Source organism: Staurois parvus, unplaced genomic scaffold, assembly GCF_062004578.1.
Source record: "Staurois parvus isolate SC_StPar_1 unplaced genomic scaffold, SC_StPar_1.0 ptg000118l, whole genome shotgun sequence".
Classification (NCBI taxonomy): Eukaryota; Metazoa; Chordata; class Amphibia; order Anura; family Ranidae; genus Staurois; species Staurois parvus.
The window spans coordinates 3,278,552-3,299,819 of record NW_028317914.1 but is presented as its reverse complement, the minus strand read 5'-3'; the positions used below and the strand labels follow the sequence as shown (position 1 = coordinate 3,299,819).

The window sequence follows — 21,268 nt, the reverse complement described above, 5'->3', positions numbered from 1 at the left end:
AAGGTGTCTTTCTGGGCAGATATGAAAACACACCTATTAATGGCCATATGTATATTATGGTATAACAAGCAAGTAATCCGTACCATTCAAACTGTGAGAGGGTAGGGTTAACATTAGGAGCCCATTAGAGGAGAGAGCAGAGTGATCATAGTTTAACTGCAGCAAAGTCAGGTCACCAGGCTGCCTATACACTTTGGCATGGCTTTGTAAATGTCAGCATTAAATGGACAGACATAAAAATCCTTAAAACAGCTACAGTATTTGTGTTTTACCTCTGTATTTGGCTGTTTGCCTTGAGTTCAGCTTTAAGGTCACATTACAGACATCACCACCAATGTCCTTTATTAAACCTGGCTGTAGACATTAAAAGAGAAATTTGGGAGTTGCAAAAAAAAAAAAAAAAAAACCCCTGAAAAACATACTCGCCTAGATGGCTGGCTGCAGCATTGATACCAGCTACAGCTGTACCCCGCTGCCACTGAGACCAAGAACTGAGTGATCAAACACTATTGATTGCTCAGCTCTTGGTCCTCTGCCTACAGAGAGCTGGTGACTGTTACCGGCTCTCTACTCTGCCCCTATGGAGGGGGCGGGAGCGGCTGGCTCAAGCTCTCAGTGGATCACTGAGTGGCTGAGCCAGCAGGTGCCAGTCCAAGCTTCTGGGCAGATCTTGACCATATGACATCAGCGGACAACAGGCTTTAGCCCAGTGTCTGCTGAAAATAGGACATAGGAGTGCAGCACTAATTGCACTCCTGTGACTCAGAGGAGAAATATAGCTAAAAAGCTTTGCCCATACTTCTGCTTTAAGGATCAGTCAGAGCTGATTCAGCCTGTCCAGTAGCTCCCTTAAACGTAAGTGTTCTGCTCACATGAGAGGAGGGAAAGAATGCCAAATACAAGTCAGTTCTGGCATTAGGTATAATGGGGATAACAGATCAAGCTTTTCAAATTTGTGCAATTAGTTTTATTCCATTTAAATGCATTCTTGGAGTTCTCATGTGCTACTTCGTAAACATTGGATGGTTGCTTGATCAACTATAGATTAACAGCCCCTTGTTGTCAGTTGCTTATACTGGGTGACCCCTGCTAAGTTCATCCAGCACCGTCACCTACCACCTGCTCCCTAAAGTCTCTGAGCAGAAGTATGGGCTTTTAAGAACCATTGACATTTTATACTCTCCTATATTCTGCAGCATGAGTCCCACATTGGCTCTTAGACCAAAAACTGAATACTCACGTGGCCACTGGCTGCTTAGTTCCCAGTCTGTTCAGAGCTGAGGGCAGTGACCAACAGTCACTGCTCTCTGCTTTACTCCTCCAGTGGTCAATGGATCATCAGGCAGGAGAGGGGGAAGACGCATCAGGCAGCAGGGTGGATCCCAGTAGTTATGCCAGGATCCTTATAGAGCCTGGAACAGCTCCGAAATAATGTGGGGTGAGATTGTTATATGAAATGCCACTGCCATCATGAGGAAGTACCCTATAATTTAGGTGACTTGTCCTTAACAGCTAAGGCACTTTACTAACCTATACATGTGAGGTTGCCCTTAAACATTCAACATTCTTTGAGGTGGAAGTCAGTCACAGACATTTGTGGGTTTTTTAGGTTTTTTTTTAGTTTTTTAATAAATAGGATTCTCAACTATGTGATGAGTTAATATAGCTTATTCATGTGCATATGATTAAACGCTGTTTAATAATACTAAAAATCTTTACAATACTGTCAATTATGCTTGATTGTAGTTCAGTTCAAAGGAATCGCCTTAAAAGCTCCATTAAAATGTATTGTTTTGATAATTCTAAAAAAAATTGGTAAATATTTTTAAAACAAGAGCAAAACCTATATAATTCCAAACTATAAAACATAAATTTTTTATAACCTTTACATTGACAATTAATTATATCAGTTCATAATAATACACATCCAAGAATAAAAGACCATAAATACATTTTAAAATGATAATCTCCAGGTGCTATAAAGATGGCACATTGTGCATTACTGATAAGGCGATGAGAATATTCTGGACCTCTTCAGGCTTGTTACCATTCTGTACCTTTTTAATACAGGTCAAAAAGTTTATAAAATTACATTTTGTTGGATTACAGTGCAGGGGAATTGTGCTGCAGGTATATAGAATAAACCTGATTTGTGTTGATAGGTTCCATTTTAAAGAAGATCCAGTGACCTTGAGAAGCACTTTATATCCTGCAGGCTAGTACTATGGTGGGTTGTAGATAGAGTGGATACTCTGCCATGGCTGTTCTGTAACCTTGCACCCATGTTTTATTTTAAATTATTTAAGAAACTATGCACATCATGTTTTACAAAGCCTGCAGGTATTCAAAGACAGTTTCTATAAATATTCAGAGCACCAGTATGGTTTTAGTACATTGCGATTGGTATAATTGGTAGATCACGCTCACTTTACAAATATTATAGAACTGAATTCTCCATCCTCCTAGGGAAGTTTTAGAAAGTATGACTGGCTTTCTTTTAAATATTGCTTTGTATAGCTTGTTGTAGACTGTTATTATACCTACTGTTTTTATTTGTTCTGAACATCCAAGACTAGCTATGGGTTCTGTGCATCACAATCTTAGCCACCAACTGGTTACATATTTGGGTTGTCTTATGATATGTCTTATGTTATTCACTGCAATCTTCATAACTCAAATGTTTGTAATTCGGGCACTGCCTGTAGTGTACAAACAACTCGTACTTACGAACAGAGGGAGAAACAGTAGGTGAGAGCAAATCTACCCCTAGGAAGGGAAATTCACTCCTTTTGAGAGTTGTCCTGGGGAAAAGGTGTCTCCTCCACTTAAGGTTTATCACCAATCCCTTGTTTCCACAACAACCCAAACTTTTCAAAATCCAGTTGTCGCTGGGACAGAAAGTAAGGTAAAATCTTCTGAACAGGGGCACAGACAGCAAAACAAACATTACAGGGGTGTTAATCCTTCCTTATTCTATCCAAAAAACTTAGAAATTATTTTTGTGGCTGGAGCTACACTTAAAAAATGTACCTGTTCCAGCTTACATACAAATTCGACTTAAGAACAAACCTACAGACCCTATCTTGTTCGTAACTCAGGGACCGCCTGTAATTGACCAGCTCCGCACTAGCTGCATTATTCTTTCAGAACCTCCCTTACGGCTCCCATTGTGGAACATTTTAGCAGTACATTGGAACATCTCCAGGGGAAGTGCAGGTCAAACCTTTCACTTTATCAAAGGAAAGCCTAGGCTACGCAATTGAGCAGCAGTTGAGATCACCATTACATTACTGAGATTACTTTCTAAAGTTTGACTATTGGGTGCTTTAGCTTGTTCACTGACTTGACTTGGATTAAAATTGTAAAAGTACCTTACTGTTATCATAGGTGCTAAAAAAGTGTTTACAATGAAATGTATCCCATCATGACATTAAGTATATGTTTTCCTTTTGTATGGCGTTTTATTTCTATGGACTGTTTAGACATTCGTGACCTCTTCCAGTCTGTTCAGTTTCCCCTCATAAACAATGGCTCTACTGTGCGTATAATAAAAGCTTTGTACTAACAGGTTTTAGCAGAACGGGTATTAGTGGAAAGCTAATACACTTCATGTGACTTGTCAGCTGAGGTTTTCATTCCCGCCTTTCACGTCTTATCTCTCCTGGATTGCATGCACTGCTGAAAAGCGGAAAATATTGCCTTAAAGTCAGCTTCGGCTAAAGAGTTTGTGTGGGGAAAATAAAGAAACACTCTCAGGAGGTTGCTAAGGGTTACGACCCTGGCTAAAGATGTTAGTTTCACTCATTAATAGAAATACAAAAAAAAACACGCTATTAGTACTCTATAAAAACAAATGTAAATAAAAAAATAGGTCAAATAAAGTCAAATTGAATCAGGAAAGCAGCTAACACCCAATTGTGCAATCACTCCACTGTGGTAATGAATCTAAATCAAATACTGGTGAAGTGCTTCCCATATGACATGACATAAATCAAATATCATATAATGTCATACTATAGCCCTTTATCATAAGCTGGTCCCCCCAGTATTAAGTATCCTTTGTAAATGTGCAAAACAAAATATAGATACAGTATAGCTCTTAAAGCATAAAAAACAAAAACATATAGTCCAATGTAGACCCCATAGACCAACCAATCTTCGTGCAATCTTCAATTGATATATTCTTGTCAGAACAGCAATATGACTTTCTTCAGCATGAACCAACACCACCGTACCCTTCACCACACCTCATGGGTTTCTCCTCACCTTATATCATGGACCCCACTGCAAAAGGAGGGTCAATTGAACTTCTAAATTAGAGACCACAAGCTTCTTCAGCTTTAACCTAATCATTACCCATCTCCCAGGAATAGATATATTAAAAGGAAGCAAAGAAACATCCAATATTGGAAGGCAGTGACCTCATCACACTGGGCAAAGCTTAGATGCCATTTTGGAAAGTTGAGTATGCTAATAGCCTGTGAACGTTAACATGTGAGTGGAATTTTAACTTTTATTGAAATAAACTAGCGGTCTGCACTATTGGATGTTTCTCTGCTTCCTTTTAATATATCTATTCCTGAGAGATCGGTAATGACTGGGTGAGTGCTGAAGAAGATCGTGGTCTCTAATATAAAAGCGCAATTGCCCCTCCTTTTTCAGTGGGGTCCATGATATAACGTGAGGAGATACCCATGAGGTGTGATTAAGGGCATGGTGGTGTTACATTGATAGACCGACTCCTTACCTTATCCAAATATTGCCCTGGGCAGCTATTGTACACTTCTGAATTGGAAGTTCCACAGAGCAGTGCACATCAGAAATTGATGACATTACATAGATGCAAGTTATTGTCCCTTTACCCCTTTTTGTACACTTGTGGAAAACGAAGCACATAATGTGAAAAAGCTGTCGTTTTTCAGTTTATTTCAGGGCTCCTAAACATTCTTTGTACCTGCAAGTATCTAAGTTAGGACTCTTGGGTTGGGCACGCACGGGCTGAAAATGGTTGGTTTGGCAGGAACCAGATGACTTTTGGCCAATGCGTACAGTTCCCTGTCCTGCAGAAGTTCTGGCAAATGAGTATGCTGGAAAACTAACATACAGTCAGCGCTGTCCTCCTGTTAGAACACATTAGCTCAGGGAGGAAGATCGCCACCCTAACATCGCTTAGTACGGCGACCTCTTCGATTTTTTTTTTTTTTTTTTTTTATAAATAACTCACTGGACATTCTTAAAGTAGCATTAAACCTTCTAAAAAAAGAAAAAAAGAAAAAAAAATGAAAATGGGTCATCAGGAGCTTTTTGCCAAAATGTGCTAGTAGAACTTATTATTATTATTATAGTAGAACATTATGAGAGACTTACCTGGCAAGCGTTGCCCTCCAGCACTGTCAGTGATCCAATAGGTCACGGGCACTTCCAATCCAGTCTTCTTTCCGGGTTCTAATTCTTCAAGCTCTGGATTGGTTGGGCCGTGATGAGCCCAACCAATGAGCCCAGGAGTCACATTGTCACGACACAGAGCCATGCTGCAATTGCACATTGAGCTGTACATATACAGAGTAGTGTACACACATGCTGACAGGCAGGGAGAAGGTTTAATAACATATGAGACCAATAGCTTCTCTTCTGTCATAAAACTCCTACCCTTCAATGTTTTAGGTTTAATTTCAATTTATTGAAAGCTGCAAAAATGAAAATTATTTTTTATACATTTGGATTAACCCATTACCCGCCTCCCGCCCGCCATATAGTACAATGACGGGTTCTCTCGTTCTGGGAGGACGTCATATGACGTCCTCCCATTCTAACCGCGCATGCGCAGCTCCGGGAGCGCGCTGCATGGCGATAGGTGGTTCGCTGCCTCCCTCGGACACATGATCAGTGTAGCCCCAGCAGTGCCACCTGTCAGTGTGCATCAGTGCCAGCTGTCAGTGCTGTCCATAGGAATGCTTGGACCTTTTCAGGTGAAAAACTTGACAGGCAGACCTGATCAGCCTGTATGAAAGGGGCCTTAGTGTTTTTGTTTTTTTACTTTTTTTTTTGTTTCTCTATTTACCAAATTGTTATAATTCTATATAGATACATGGATCTCTGCTATGCATCATTCTGTGCTGCAGAATGCAAATTACATCCTCTACATCCTGGAATTGAATTTTTTCTTCTCTCATTTTGAAGTTTCTTCTTAATAGGCTGTTTTTTTCCAAACTATATTAAGTGACCCTAGTGCAATAACAATGTGAATTGGGTAGAATCAGCACAAGTGGACTGCTTGCTTTGCACATTTTTTTTTTCAGCAATATATTTTTGCTCCCTTTGGTAGATGTGTTATTGCTTGGTAGTTAAAGTTGAATTTACTGGTTGAGTCATAAACAGTACAGTTTATTGCTCATAAACTCGAGGAGTATTTTTTTTTTCATTTTTACCGTTTCTATTTTTTAAACATCGATATTGCAGATTTCGGAAACTATTGGTTCCATCATTTTCAGTCTGTACACAATAAACAATAATTGTGCTGACTTGTGCATCTGTTTAAATGCGGTTTCAATGAAAGCTATGTTTGCATTAATGTTTTTGCATTATATGGGTTTTATATGTTGCCTATAGATTTGGCTGACCCCTCTGAAACTTAAATTCATGTATAATATTTCAGTAGTTAAAGTTACTTAATCATCTCTGCAGTCATACAGCTGTCTCCACTGTACTCATCATTGCCTTGTTGGGTTTTGTTATTTGGCTTTTTGGTTGGTTGTGGATAATGGGCACATCTTTCATCATTCTGCAATATATATTAGACCTCATGCACACTGCAGCTCAGAAACGCTTGTTTTACAGGCATTTGGCATTTTTTTTTCTGCCTTTTTAGATCCTCTCCATGTCAGCCTATGTGTCCATGCCCACATAGGCATTTACAAGCACATCATTTGCGCATTCTGGGGGAGCATTTCGACAAAAAAAAAAGCAAATGTGCATAAATGTATAGTTATACACAGGGCTCAAAATTTCAAGTCCTGAGCTACTGGCCAGGCCTTAAGAGTTACTCACCACCATTTGTCCCACTCAACCCCACCCCTAATTGTGCCCCTTAAACATGCCCTTGTAAATTATCTCATGAAATTACACTGTTGAATGTTTAATGTGGAACAAAGTTACAAAAATACAAAGTTACAAATGCAGAACAAAGTTACAAAAATAAATATTAACAACTTTAACAATGGTAACATAAAGCAATGTAAACATAAAAGGAAATTAAGTGTCCCCATTGGAGTCCCCCTTTACATCAGGTGTCCCATTTTATATCAGGTGTTCCAATCAGACCCTATATCCGCACCCCCCTTACAGATCCCCATTAACTTACAGTCCCCTTTATATCAGTGCCCCTGTCCCCCCACTGCCTTAGAGACCTCCATTAGAGAGTGCCCACCGCCCTCTATTGAATGCCTCTGAATAATGCTTTACCAGCAGGAGAGAGAGGGATTCTGGTGGAGCCGCTGTAGGAAAGAAAGCACTCAGTCTTGTGTGGGAGCTGGAGTTAGGGAGTGGAGGTGAAATGGCTCTAGGGCAGACAATCCCATGTATGCACAGCAGCCAGACTAAAGCGTCATTGGTTGCTAGGACACCAGGTGGGGAAGGGGGGTGCCATCGCAGGGGAGAAGGCAGAGAGGACAAAGGACAGGCAGACGCAGCCAACAGGAATCAGAGTTCCCTCACTGGCTGGCTCCATTCCGAGGACAGATTTCAGGTGAAAACCGGGTCAATCCTGTACACATGGCAACCCTAGATGTGGCGCACCCACATTATTTCCACTTGCCAAAATGCGAGCAGGCAAGTGGAAATTTTTAGCCCTATTTATGCACATCCGCATGTTAATACATTCTAATGGGCAGAATAAATCTAATATTATTCTGGTCAATAGAATGCATTAATGTGCATGCAATAATGTGGCTTTTCCAGCTGACTTTCACCTAGGCATCCTTTGGAGTACGGTGTACATGGAGCCTTAATGTTTTGAGGACATAATGTCTTTAATATGTTGATGGTGATAGTGCTGATGCACTTTGCTCCCCAAAGAGTGCTGTAAAGACTTGACAGGGCTCTGAGACATGTATGGTTTTTGTTTATTTTTTTCATCTTGGAGCCTAGATATGTGGCATGCTCTACTTTTTATTTAAAATTTTCAACTTTTACATTTTGTGTATATGCATCTATTAAAATAAAACCAAATAAGTAATTAACCTTTTGATTGACTTATAAGAACAAAGTGTTAAAGAACTTTTTTTCTAGTCCTCTAAATGCAAGGTCAAATTTTTTAAATGACCTCTTCACCTTCTTGCTCAAGATACGAAAGTGTTTTTGGGGTTCTATTGTATACTCTTCCTAGGATGGATTAAACTAATGGTTGTCAACATAGGAGGCATAGGGGGCCTCAACTGTGGCTCCAGACAGCTCCAAAGGGCTGCACATAATATTCAGTATATGACAGAAGACTTTAAACATATTAGAAGAGATGGTTAGAGACTGTGGACATGCGACAGGTGCACTTGAAACAGAAGACAGTCAAACACTGTGGGTATGCAACATAAGACAGCTAGGGGCACTGACAGTACAACCTCCTTTCAAGTGAAGGCTCCCACTACTGAGTGCTAGGGTCTGTAAAGGGTAAAAAACAGCATATGTCAAAGGGCCGTAGGTCGGGCACCAGGAGGTTAAACTGTCTTTTCTTTTGCATGCACCTGCTTGTCTTGAGTAGCTGAAGGATTATTAATCTTATGTAAATTAATGATCACTCCAGTTTGCACTCCTCTATATACTTCTACATTTTGTTGGAACCTACAGTACTTCATTTCCCATTGATGACAGCAAGTTTAGTCTCTATTTTGGTTGCTCTGTCTGATGATGCCCATGCATTTTAATATTTGTGTTGGGAAAAGTCCCTTCCACAGCCCCAGCATTCTCTTGACAAGTTATTTACATAGACTGTTCCCATTGTCAATGATAATACCACATTCATGTCTTCCAATACTTTGGTCTCTGTAATTGTACTTGGGTACTCCCTAGCCACTTGAACTCCAGAGTATTTACCCCCCCCCCCCCCTCCTTCCTGACCAGGCCATTTTTTGTGCTACAGTGCTGCGTTACTTTAACTGAGTTACTTAACGGACAATTGCACGATCATGCAACGCTGCACTCGAATGAAATTTACATCCTTTTTTTCCCATGAATAGAGCTTTATTTCAGTGGTATTTGATGGCCTGTTGCGGTTTTAATTCTTTGCGCTATATAACAAAAAAAAAACACAATTTTGAGAAAAAAAACAATATTCTTTACTTTTTGCTATTAAACATATCCAGTAAAAAAAAAAGGAAAAAATCAAATTTCGTCATAAATTTAGGCCAAAATGTATTCTGCTACATGTCTTTGCTAAAAAAATAAAATCCCAATACGTGTAAATTAATTGGTTTACGTGAAAGTTATAGCGTCTACAAATGATGGTATATGTACTGGGCTTTTTTTTTTTTCTTCTACTTGTAATGGTGGCGATCAGCGACTTATAGTGGGACTGCGGCTGCATTCTAGCACTGGGGGGAACTGACTTGGTGTTACTGACATCCCCAGTAACACCAATACAGTGATCAGTGCTAATAAAAAGCACTGATGCAGTACTAATGGAACTGGGCATGAAGGGGTTAACATGTGGGGCGATCAAAGGGTTAACTGTGTGCCGTTTTTTATATCATTTTCTGAGTTTGTGCTTTACAGTAAGCGCACTGCTATGCAACTAAAGAAGTGTGTTGGAGCTGACAGGGAGGAGAACTGTTTTGTTTGCCAACAGTCCTAACCACCCCCCCTGCGGAGATCCTCAGCAATCACTGGGCGCCAGCGAGTAATCACCGGCCAGGACCCGGTGATTGACAGCTGTAGCCACGAATGGCAGCACGTGCCTCGCTCACGCCCCCTACTCAGAAATGCAAAATCACATATATACGTGATTTTGCACACAGCTGCCGCCCTGTAGCAGTATTTCTGCTAGGGGGCGGAGCTAAAGCGGCTAGAAGAAAATTTTGTCCTTTACTTATGTTTCTTCACGTGCTGTTAAGAACTAGCTGTTGAGACCCAGAAGCCAGACTAGTACTCTCCACCATGTTTTCAGTCAGCAGTGGCCATGGAGTGCTTTATACCCCCTGCAGGTGAGGCCTTTGCTAACAGGCCAACAATGTACATTAAAGTTACATCTTCTTGTGGAGCCTTTTATCCTCATGCCAGTTGTAATATACCGTTCATTTTCTTTTTCTCCTCTTTAGAATTTCTAAAAATATCCCAACAACAAAAGATGTGGAACCACTCCTGGAGATTGATGCTGACATAAGAAATTTTGAAGTTTTCCTTTCATCTAGGACACCTGTTCTCGTGGCACGGGATGTCAAGACCTTCTTACCATGTACAGTAAATCTGGATCCAAAACTCAGGGAGATTATTGCAGGTAAGTGTGAGTTTAATGACCAGAGAATAAAAAAATTAACCTAAGCCAAACTTTAAAGCAGTACTCCAGTTAATTTTTTTTTTTTCCAATGCAGTGGGGCTGTGCCCCCACTGCATGGATCGGCTGCTCATTTTTTTTTTTGGGCTGAGGACAAAGCTTATATTCACCTGACCTGCCGATCCTATGGAATACCACACTCCCCTGTGGTCCGGCAGTAGACTGCCCCTGTCTGTGGAGCGTGCCTTGAGCGTGCTGATGTCAGGAACAGTCCGTTTACAAGACCTCGGAGGAGAGGTCCATGGCAGGAGCCAAAAGGACCGGTCTTGTGCAGGGGAGATAGACAAGTCAGGTGACTATATCTTTAGTGTCTTCTCCCCTAGAACAAAACAAGCATTTGACTTGTGCTGGCACAGCCCCGCTGTACAGGCCAAAATAATTTTTTCACGTATTTCTGCTATAAGATTTGTGAATATTATGTGAAACTGATCATTAGGTTTTTGTGTTTAATTACCTCCCTCACCCCCTGCAGAGCATATACTGTACTTGGTTCATATTCTTTAATGAGGGATTAGCAGGGTGCCTAGGTAGGTTCTAACTGACATAGGTATGTCCCAAAGAACTACATCTTCCAAGAGACTTTTCTCTTCACACAGCGTGTGTGGTTGGATATTGGGAGCTGAGGCAGCATCATTGTTTTGCTGGCAAATAAAGTAAGTTATGCATTTAGAGAGGGGAAGGAAGGTGGAATTCTGTGGTCCAAAAGGAAGTACCACGTGGAATATACACAGGAATTCTAGGACTCCCCTTTGTTTAATTTTTCACTTATTTTTTAACTTATTTTTTAACTTGTTTTGCACTTTGACAGCCTAAGTTTATTTGATAGTTAGGCATTTGCGTATGTTGGGTGATATTCACGGTTTCTGCGAGCCTCTGCCATAGTCTGTGCCCAGCTTGCATTGTACCAAATTGATTGCCATGTGTGATGCTCCTGTTTCAGATGTGCGTGCAGCCAGGGATCAGATGAACATTGGAGGTTTTCCCTATCCTTCATTACCTTTGCAGGATGCTCCACCCAGGGCAGCCTCTGTTTTCAGCCAGCCATCCTCTGTTTGCTCCTCCTCTTCATTTAATGGTCCGTTCCCTGGTGGCGTTGTTTCCCCACAGCCCCCCAGCAGCTACTATAGTGGTATGACTGGTCCACAACATCCTTTTTATAATAGGGTAAGTGTGCCCTTCACTTTTTCTTGTCAGAAGATTGATCTATATGAAAATAGGAGCACAGCTCTTTTCAGTAAGGTGATGCTTGTGTTGATAAATTCGATGATAGGATGTTTTTTTTTCCCTTGCATTTTTTATGTCACACTTTTATATTCAAGTTGTATTGAAGACCCACATCAGTAAAATGTTAAAACACTGTATCCTAAATGTATCATATCCAGTTCTAGGAATTTTGTTTAATGCATGTACATTATTTGTACAGTATTATTTATGTGTAAAAGTGGTATTCAGTGCAATCAGTCAAATCCCACCTATCCATGATGTTGGAGAATATCAGTAATTGGTGGTTATAGTTAATGTTCCCACTTTTTCAGTCATCCGTTTTTAATACATGAAGACCATTATACAGTGCATCCAGAAAGTGTTCACAGCACTTACCTTTTGCCACATTTTGTTATGTTACAGCCTTATTCCAAAATGGATTAAATTCATTTATTTCTTCAACTTTCTACAAACAATACCCCGTAATGACAACATGAAAAAAGTTTGTTTTGAAATCTTTTCAATGTCTTCAAAATAAAAAAAAAACAAAACAAAAAAAAAACCGCATGTAAGTATTCACAGCCTTTGCCATGGCACTCAAAATTGAGCTCTGTTCCCACTGATCATCCTTGAGATGTTTCCACAACTTGATTGCAGTCCACCTGTGGGTAATTCAGTTGATTGGACATGATTAGGAAAGGCATAAACCTGTCTATATAAGGTCCCACAGTTGACAGTGCATGTCAGAGCACAAACCATGCCATGAAGTCCAAGGAATTGTCCGTAGATCTCTGAGACAGGATTGTATCAAGGCACAGATCTGGGGAAGGGTACAGAAAAATTTCTGCAGCATTGAAGGTCCCAATGAGCACAGTGGCCTCCATCATCCGTAAATGGAAGAAGTTTGGAACCACCAGGAATCTTCCTAGAGCGGGTCGCCCGGCCAAAATGAGCGATCGAAGGAGAAGGGCCTTAGCCAGGGAGGTAACCAAGCACCCGATGGTCACTCTGAAAGAGCTCCAGCGTTTCTCTGTGGAGAAAAGAGAACCTTCCAGAAGAACAACCATGTCTGAAGCACTCCACCAATCAGGCCTGTATGGTGGAGAGGCCAGGCGGAAGCCACTCCTCAGTAAAAGGCAAATGGCAGCCCGCCTGGGACTGAGGGACTCTCAGACCATGAGAAACTAAACTCTCTGTTCTGGTGAAACAAAAATTGAACTATTTGGCCTGAATGCCAAGCGTCATGTCTGGAGGAAACCAGGCACAGCTCACCACATGGTCAATACCATCCCTACAGTGGCAGCATCATGCTGTGGGGATATTTTTCAGCAGTAGGAACTGGGAGACTAGTCAGGATTGAAGGAAAGATGAAGGCAGCAATGTGCAGAGACATCCTTGATGAAAAACTGTTCTAGAGCGCTCTGAAACTTAGACTGGGGCGACGGTTCATCTTTCAACAAGACAATGACCGTAAGCACACAGCCCACATAACAAAGGAGTGGCTATGGGCCAACTCTGTGAATGTCCTGGAGTGGCCCAGACTTGAACCCGATTGAACATCTCTGGAGAGATCTGAAAAAAGCTGTGCACCGATGCTCCCCATCCAACCTGATGGAGCTTGAGAGGTACTGCAAAAAAGAATGGGAGAGATTGTCCAAAAATAGGTGTGCCAAGCTTGTAGCATCGTACTCCAAAATGACTTGAGGCTATAATTGGTGTTAAAGGTGCTTCAACAAAGTATTGATCAAAGGCTGTGTTTTTTTTTTTTTTTTCCATTTTTAGTAATTTGCAAAGATTTCAAAACGAACTTCTTTCACATTGTCATTATGGGGTATTGTTTGTAGAATGTTGAGGAAAAAAAATGAATGTAATCCATTTTGTAATAAGGCTGTACATAACAAAATGTGGCAACAGTTAAGCGCTGTGAACACTTTCTGGATGCATTGTATTATGGACTGTACTTTAAATCTAAGATATGATATGGTTCTAGAGAAACAGGGTATGTAAAAGGTGGAGATTCCTTCATGTTTCCCCAAGGTATAGTACCACTTTAAAAAGGCAAAACGATTTTTTTCTTTTTTTTAAGTTTTGGATAGACTGGAGAGGGAACAGAACATCATTAGGGAGATTCACCTTCTCTATTTGTCTTGTTTACCATTTTCCTTAACAAATTAAAGTAAAAGAAAAACCCAGATATTGGGTTGACATCAGAACATTAATAGAGGAGAAATCTTCCAATGGGCAAATTAGTTCTGGTGACCCTACTGACACACAAGTTTTCCCTCCCTTTGGAGGGATTTCCTGTTTTGGCTATGGGACAGATAATGAAAGGAAATCACTATCATTGGGACTTAGTTGGCAAAAACAAAACTGACGGGGTTATATGCCTCCCTAACTCTATCCAAATTGAAAAAAATGTTTTGTCTTTAGTGACATTTTTAGACCTTTATTTCAAGTTTTAATGCTACATTTTCAGTTATTTCTGTTCTTCACATTAAAGTGTTACTAAACCCACAAATCAGTCTGTATATGCAGTAAATCATGCTTGTTATACTCACTGTGGAACCTAAGGGGTTAATCCAACGCATTGAGTAAAAAGGATGTTTGCTCCTCTCTTCTATGATCCTCTTCTTCTTTTACTGTTCTCAATCCATCTGATAGTATAGATGCCTAGGAGGCACTCTGCACATGCTCAGTTTGGTGTGTATTGCTAGATTGCTAGTTTTCTGTTTTTTTTGTTTGTTTTTGCGGGGGCAGGGGGTGCCTGTTATTAGCATAGGGCCAATCAGCACTGTCCAGACTGAGGGTCAGGGGTCCTACAGCCTCATAGAGGAAAATGAACTCCTCCTACAAGCTTTAACCAGTGCTCTGCTGGACACTGATAGAAGTCACTAGACTGCTAGAAGAAGACTGCTCTAACTGCTGATGAGAAAAGGTATTTAGCAGTTTATATTTACTAATAGTTGCACTTCCATGTTCTGTGTAATGTGGGAGACCAGATATAGTGAATGCAGGGTCCTGGGTTTAGTAACACTTTAAGCTTCATTTGTTATCATTTATTTTATTCCATGTTTTAAGTTTTGTCATTTTTGGTTTTTATTCCTGCATGTTTTGTTTTTTTTTTTCTTTTCCATAGCCGTTCTTTGCTCCTCATGTTTACCTGCCAAGGTATTACTTTGGCCACTCCCAACATCCCATGTCACGTCCACCTGTAAAACACAGTCTGTCCAGAGATCAAACCAATGGCCTAGTAAGTATTTAGAAACTGAGGAGGGCCACATGAAACTAACCAGAAGCAGTTAACCATGACTGGTTGTAGTAGGCAGTGTGCTGTTACTAACTATTCTCACTGTCTTTGGGCTGAAAGGCTGAAATTTTTAGATGTATTTAGCTAGGTTTTAAATTTGCTTATGCCTCTTCTACTGTCTGTCCTCTTGTTTATGCATCTGGTACAGATTCCATCATATATGTTAACTCACTATTTACAGAAGCCACATAAAGGGAGTCCCATAACCATTCAGTAGAGCAGGTTACATTGTTGTGTATATGTCACTCACGTTTTTTTCCCCTCAGCAGCTGCTTGGTATTGAAGGTTCTTCTAGACTTTTTTGAGGCCACCACCTAGTGGAACTGGAAGGGGGGGGGGGGTTATAGACCCTGGAAAAAAGGATTGCAAGTGCTCAGATCAGGGTTTTAAAGTGGTAGTAAACTGTGTATTTTTTTTTATAATCATAATCCCTGCAGGTTAATGCCATAAAGTGCTTATATGCACCACATACTACATATTATGACAGATTTATCTGTCATAATGTCACCCTCCAGCACTGCGGTCTCGCTGATCTCGCAGGTCCCAGGTGCTTCCGTTCTTGCCCATTCTTCTTTCCGGGTTTCGTCTCTTTGGCGGCTGGAATGGTCTGGCCACAAAGACATCTCTCCGAATGTCGCATCATCGCGGCACAGAGCGGGTTTCATTAATGCACGCTGAGCTGCACATGCATAGCTAAGTGTACATGACAGTTGACACCTGTCAGCAATTTAAAAAACAGTGATTTTAATACTAATTGAATTTAATTGAACAGGGTGACAAAGAAGAGTGCATTTTACCTTCTCCAACACTACCTTGCAATAACATCAGTTCTAAAAAATGTTGCCTTTGAGCTCTGGTTCACACTGAATGTGGCTTTGAAATCCTGCTACTTCAGCGTAATTTCAAAGCCACCGATCAGTGCGAATTCATGTGTGGCTTGCCTGCATCTGTGCCACTTCATGCACAGATGTCTATGCAAGTTGCATGCGAAATTGCAGAAAATGCTGGAAGAAGTTGGTGCACTGATTTGAACGGTTCTATAGCCGAAAATAGGGTGTGACTTGTCCGCATTGATCTGTGAAGTCGCATGAAAAGTCACCCTGTTATGAACCAGGCCTGAATTGGATGAAGCAACAAAGCTCTGTACAAACATTTGTTCCCAACACCCCCAAAGCATTCTTTGATATGGCTCATAGCATTAACAAGAATTTATAATGCTGTCTTTTTGGTGCTTGTAATTTTTGTTGTACTGATCTTGTCAAGTTCCCACAAAGCAATGCTGGCATCTGCACACAGGCTGCAGATGCAATTTTGCATTAACTCCCATGTGTATGCCACGTAAATGTAAAACCATCTTTTTGCTTTCCTCTCTCTATCCCAACATATACTGTTGTAAGCATAATGTATTGGGGACTATAAGAGGATGGCAAGCAGGTGCTGTAAGTTACTTGACACAGCCTGGTTTGCAAATGGCATGGGTATATCAGTCTGCTGGCCACATGGCAAGAAGCCTTGGTAAGGACATTTCTGTGACATATGCACTTTAAAAGTAGCTGTTCACTTTTTCAGGTGACTTTAAAAATTGGAGAATTGTAAATTGAATGAAATGATACATAGTTAGTCTGGCTGAAAAAAGACAAAAGTCCATCCAGTTCAACCATTAAATAAACAAAAAAGTTTGAATCCTACACCCACAGTTGATCCAGAGGAAGGCAAAAAAAACCCATCAAAGCATGATCCAATTTTCTCCTGCAGGGGAAAAAATTCCTTCCTGATCCCCCGAGAGGCAATCTGATATTCCCTGCTGCTTAAATGCTGGTCCAAGAAAATAGATTGTCAGTAAGCTGTTTAAGACGTAAAATGTAGATTCACCATATATGCAAGAATGCATTTTAGTATTTCCTAAATGACCCAGAAAACCCTTTAGTGGGTGGCATGGTAGGCTTTGGGTTTACTATAGTTGTATTTTATTTTGTTCTGTAGTAAATGTGAAGGTACGGTTTCTATAACTTGTTCCACCTTAACATTCGGGGCTGTTTGATAACTTCTTTAGCCATCTCATCACAGTACTGTGTATTTGCTGGGGACCTTTTTCACACTGTACACATTGTTGTGTTGCTTAGGACATTATTGAAGAAGATGCAGCTGAGAATCTGTCTACTCCCATACACTCCCTTCTGGTAAAACCTGCACTTGTGTGGTGCTGTGTGGTGGCATCCCATTGCTTTAGGATCAGTCCCTTTAACGTACACCTTACTAACCTTGCATCAGCAGCTGGTTGATATACATCCATTAGACTAGTCTAAAAACTAATGGCGTGACTCACTGGTGTTTTGTGTAATCTTGTTTTATGGTTTTGTTTTGTTTTTTTTTTCCTCCTCCTTTATTTGTGTAGAAATTATTTTAGTTTATACTATTAGCATAATGTATAAAATTTAAATATAAGACAGTTCACACAACATGAATTACGTTTTTTGTTGGATGCCAGTGGGATGATTCCATTGCTGCCTCCCTATATCTAAAATGGATTTTGATAGAGAGATTTCTGAATGTGGGTTTCCAGGTCCACTCTTGTAATTTGTCACTACAGTGGGATCTTCTGTAGATCTTTTATTTATTGCATATTATATAGAATGCAGCAAAATTATTTGCCTCCACAGTGAGAGGGTATAGAGATTTCTTGCTGGGAAAATAAGAAGTAAAGTGTGACTCGGACTGGGCAGGATGCCAACATCCCAATGGTGATAAATAATAAAGAAGGAATATACTGTGGGTGTACGGGATTTTGAGGCACCACTACTTGACAAAACGTAATTTGTTTTATATATAAAAAAAATCCAGATTTATATCATAACAAAGTTAAAACACGCAGTATAAAAGCATAGGCTGGTGATGCAATAACACAAATATACTCTCATAGACATGTACATCATGGTACAAACATACATCATAATTCTGGTGATCTCAGCATTGTTACATTATCCATATTGAATATAATATTGCCTGATGTGCCTCAAATTTCTCCTGTCTGGGGCCCAGCCCAGAATCAATGAGAGATGCATACTTTTCAGCCTCAGGTGCTTTAAAAACGCTCCAGCCTGTGGACCCAAGTAGTGATCATACCAAATGGTATGTATAGGGATGCATGCAGGGACCCAAAAAAAGACAGATGAGAATACAATGTATGGATGTTCAAGGGTGTTCCCATGGGTCCAGCCGACTGCAATGAAAATTACCCCAGTCTTTATGAATAACAGAAAAGGCCTACATGCATGGCACTTGCATTAAGCAATATTTTTACAAACAGCATGGTAGTTGTTGAGTTCAGGGGCATTGGCAAAAACAGCCAAAAGCTCCTAAACTCGCCTCTAGGAGCATCCGTGTACATGAGGCCTAAAACACAATCTGCAGATAAAAAGTCAAACTCACGGCTCCTACTGCAGATGTGAGCTTGTTTTAACCTGTTCAGTATGTGGATGTGTACTAGTAAATCAAAATATTGCGGCGCTCCCTATTATCAACATAAATATTAAACATGTTGTGCAGTACTATATATTCAACAGATGTACTTAAAGTAGAGTTCCAATCACACTGTTAAACAAAAGTCAGCAGCTACAAAAACTAGCTGCTAACATTTAAAAAACAGACACTCACCTGTCAATCGATCCTGTGGTGTCTTCCCCATAGCCCGTTTCACCGGCCGGCCGATGTCTGGGACCTGTCATGTGTCTAGATTGTAAGCTCGAAAGAGCAGGGCCCTCGATCCCCTCATGTTTTGCATTGTATTGGTATTGTTCTGTCACATGTTCTGTCCCCCTTTGTAATGTACAGCGCTGAGTGAACTATTGGTGCTTTATAAATACTGTATAATAATAATAATGTGTCTCAGAAGACTACGGGGAGGGGGGGGGGAGGATAACTTCCAATCGCATAGGAGATCGCAGCAGAAGTGGGAGTGTTTACCTGTCATTTTCGGGTACCCGCTCGCCCCACCCCGCTCTTCAAAGGTGCCAACCCTTAATGGGGAACGAGGAACCAGTCCTTAAAGTGGAACTTCCCCTTTTGGGTGGAGCTCTGCTTTAAAATACCAGATATTGTCTATCTACTAATACAAACGTATAGTAATATCCAATGTGGATCAATCACGGTGCTCATTATTCATCAATGATAAAACAAAGTCCATCCACATGTAAAAACATGCTTCAGGTGTGCGAGATCTCAGGGCAAAACAGTCCATCCACTGCTCCTCTACCTGCGCACAGAACTGTTTACCAGTGCAATAGACCCCACATTCACACAGGTCATACAGCGCTTTAGGGATAAATCCCAGATGGATGGCTGGATCAGACTATTTCCCCTTTCAAAACGCCAATATTGGTCTTCAAAACTTAATATTAATAAGAAGGAAACAAAGAACAATGCTACATAATGAAGTATTATAGACACCATTTAATATTGTAATATTGGTACTCACAAACAAAAAGACTCATGCAGTGTAACACAGAAAACGTTCCACTTTCTCCGGCAGTTGTACTGACTTCACTGCTACGCAACTACCACCTTACGCAAGTTTCATCTCAAGGGACGTCTTCCTTGGGCATTGAGCAATCTGTCAGTGTACCAGGCACGTTCAAGGAGGTGAACTAGTTAAACTACTTTGGACCCTTTTGTCTGCATAGACCAGTTTATGTAAAAGGTGGACTTGGGCATTAAATGAAGGTTCTATTCAAAATAAGTTGGATGCATTTTCCATTTCACTTTTCACTCTTTTAGTATTAGGGGTATACAGTATGTTTTACCTATAGGAGTTTAGATACCTAAAATGTTGTACCACCCCTGAAGGTGATATTTATTTTAGATAGAGTTCTGGTTAAGGACCTTGCAGAAAGGCACTGAACCGTTGCTATTAGTGTTTGAAAGAAATACTGTTCCAACAACCAAATTATTACTTCTGTCCTCCCAGATACTAGAGTTCCTTCAGAATCTTTAGGTCTACAGATCACTCCGGTGTTATGTTAGTTGTAAAGGTTCTCTGACACAGACGTTCTTTAATCTGATTGGTGAGCAAACTTGTGTTAACAAGTTATTTGGGCCTAGAGAATCTTTTCCGCTTAGCCAGTAACCTGTCTTTATTTTCACACAGATCGACTTAGCTGTTTATTTGGGAGCAAACAAATGTATGTCAGCCAGCATATAACAATCGTGAAATCTGCTCTGTCTTGCATTCCTGGTTGCCTAGAGCCTGTTTCCACATTGAAAGGGAACATAACTTCTCTCTAATGCCAGGATATCCCTCTTACTGCAGTCATTTGAAGCCAAACTGCAACTGACACTGTGCCCGAGCAGCTTACTGCCCTCACTGGGCTTATTCTGTGTTTGGGATTATATTGGCGAAGAGCAAATTACACAAGTAATTGGAAAATGGCATTTGAAAAGCAGGGTGGATGTTCATCCTTGATGCCCACTGTTTTTGTGGAGCTGAAATTTATAGTAACGCATTCCACACACATTCTGGTGATATCCAGCAGTTTGTGCTGCTTCTCTTCAAAGGGAGAAACATTTGGGTGTAAATGATGTGTTAGAGTCTTCACCTGTGTCAACACCTAAAAATTTTCTTTTCTGTTGCTGTTACTATGATCATTTTTTCTAAAACTGGGCATGGAAGTGGCCGTCATATAAGCGATTCTGTCACCGGCAACAACTCTTTAGTGACAAGAATAATAACGGATCACTTACATTTTGCTGTGAAGTTACTCCCTCACTAGCCAGACCAATGGAATGTCACTTTCTCGCTAATGAGTATTATTCAACTACATTACAGAACCTAGGTTTATCAGTGGGGGCTCCCTTGAAGCATTCTAGCTGAATGCTTCAGCAGAAGAAGCCTAGAACTCAATCTGGGAAGGCTTGCTTCATGTTGGAGGTCAAAAAGAGTTCCTTTGATTACTTCCAGACCTCAGTTTCTGAAGCCAAGTCTAAGCCTGGCTCCCAGCCCACCCACAAATAGACTTCCTAGTTTTTCAGATCTTCAGCATGAAGGTGGGAATACACAATTAGAAAATCGACCGATCGGTCATCCGATGACCGAGAGGCATTTGTTCGTTGGTCGAAATCGTGGCCCACATTAACAAATCTAAAAGAAATCGTTCGTCGGGCAATATGTAGTGTTGACGTCTTCCGTACAAGTGGAAGTCATGCAGTGTGCGTGCGACCTTGTG

At 40.6% G+C, this 21,268-nt stretch overlaps 1 protein-coding gene across 4 annotated transcripts in view; it reads left to right on the top strand.

Annotated features, from left to right (window-relative positions):
• The window catches only part of KIDINS220 (kinase D interacting substrate 220), a 204,449-nt gene that overhangs the window by 148,598 nt on the left and 34,583 nt on the right, over positions 1 to 21,268 (top strand). For 2 of the 4 annotated variants that reach the window (XM_089672015.1, XM_089672016.1), the window contains 4 exons: positions 10,305 to 10,483; positions 11,481 to 11,704; positions 14,880 to 14,993; positions 17,174 to 17,230. In XM_089672015.1, the coding sequence (XP_089528141.1) occupies positions 10,305 to 10,483; positions 11,481 to 11,704; positions 14,880 to 14,993; positions 17,174 to 17,230 (574 nt within the window). The remainder of the gene's footprint in view (positions 1 to 10,304; positions 10,484 to 11,480; positions 11,705 to 14,879; positions 14,994 to 17,173; positions 17,231 to 21,268) is intronic. The other 2 variants (XM_089672017.1, XM_089672018.1) reach the window with 2 other exon arrangements.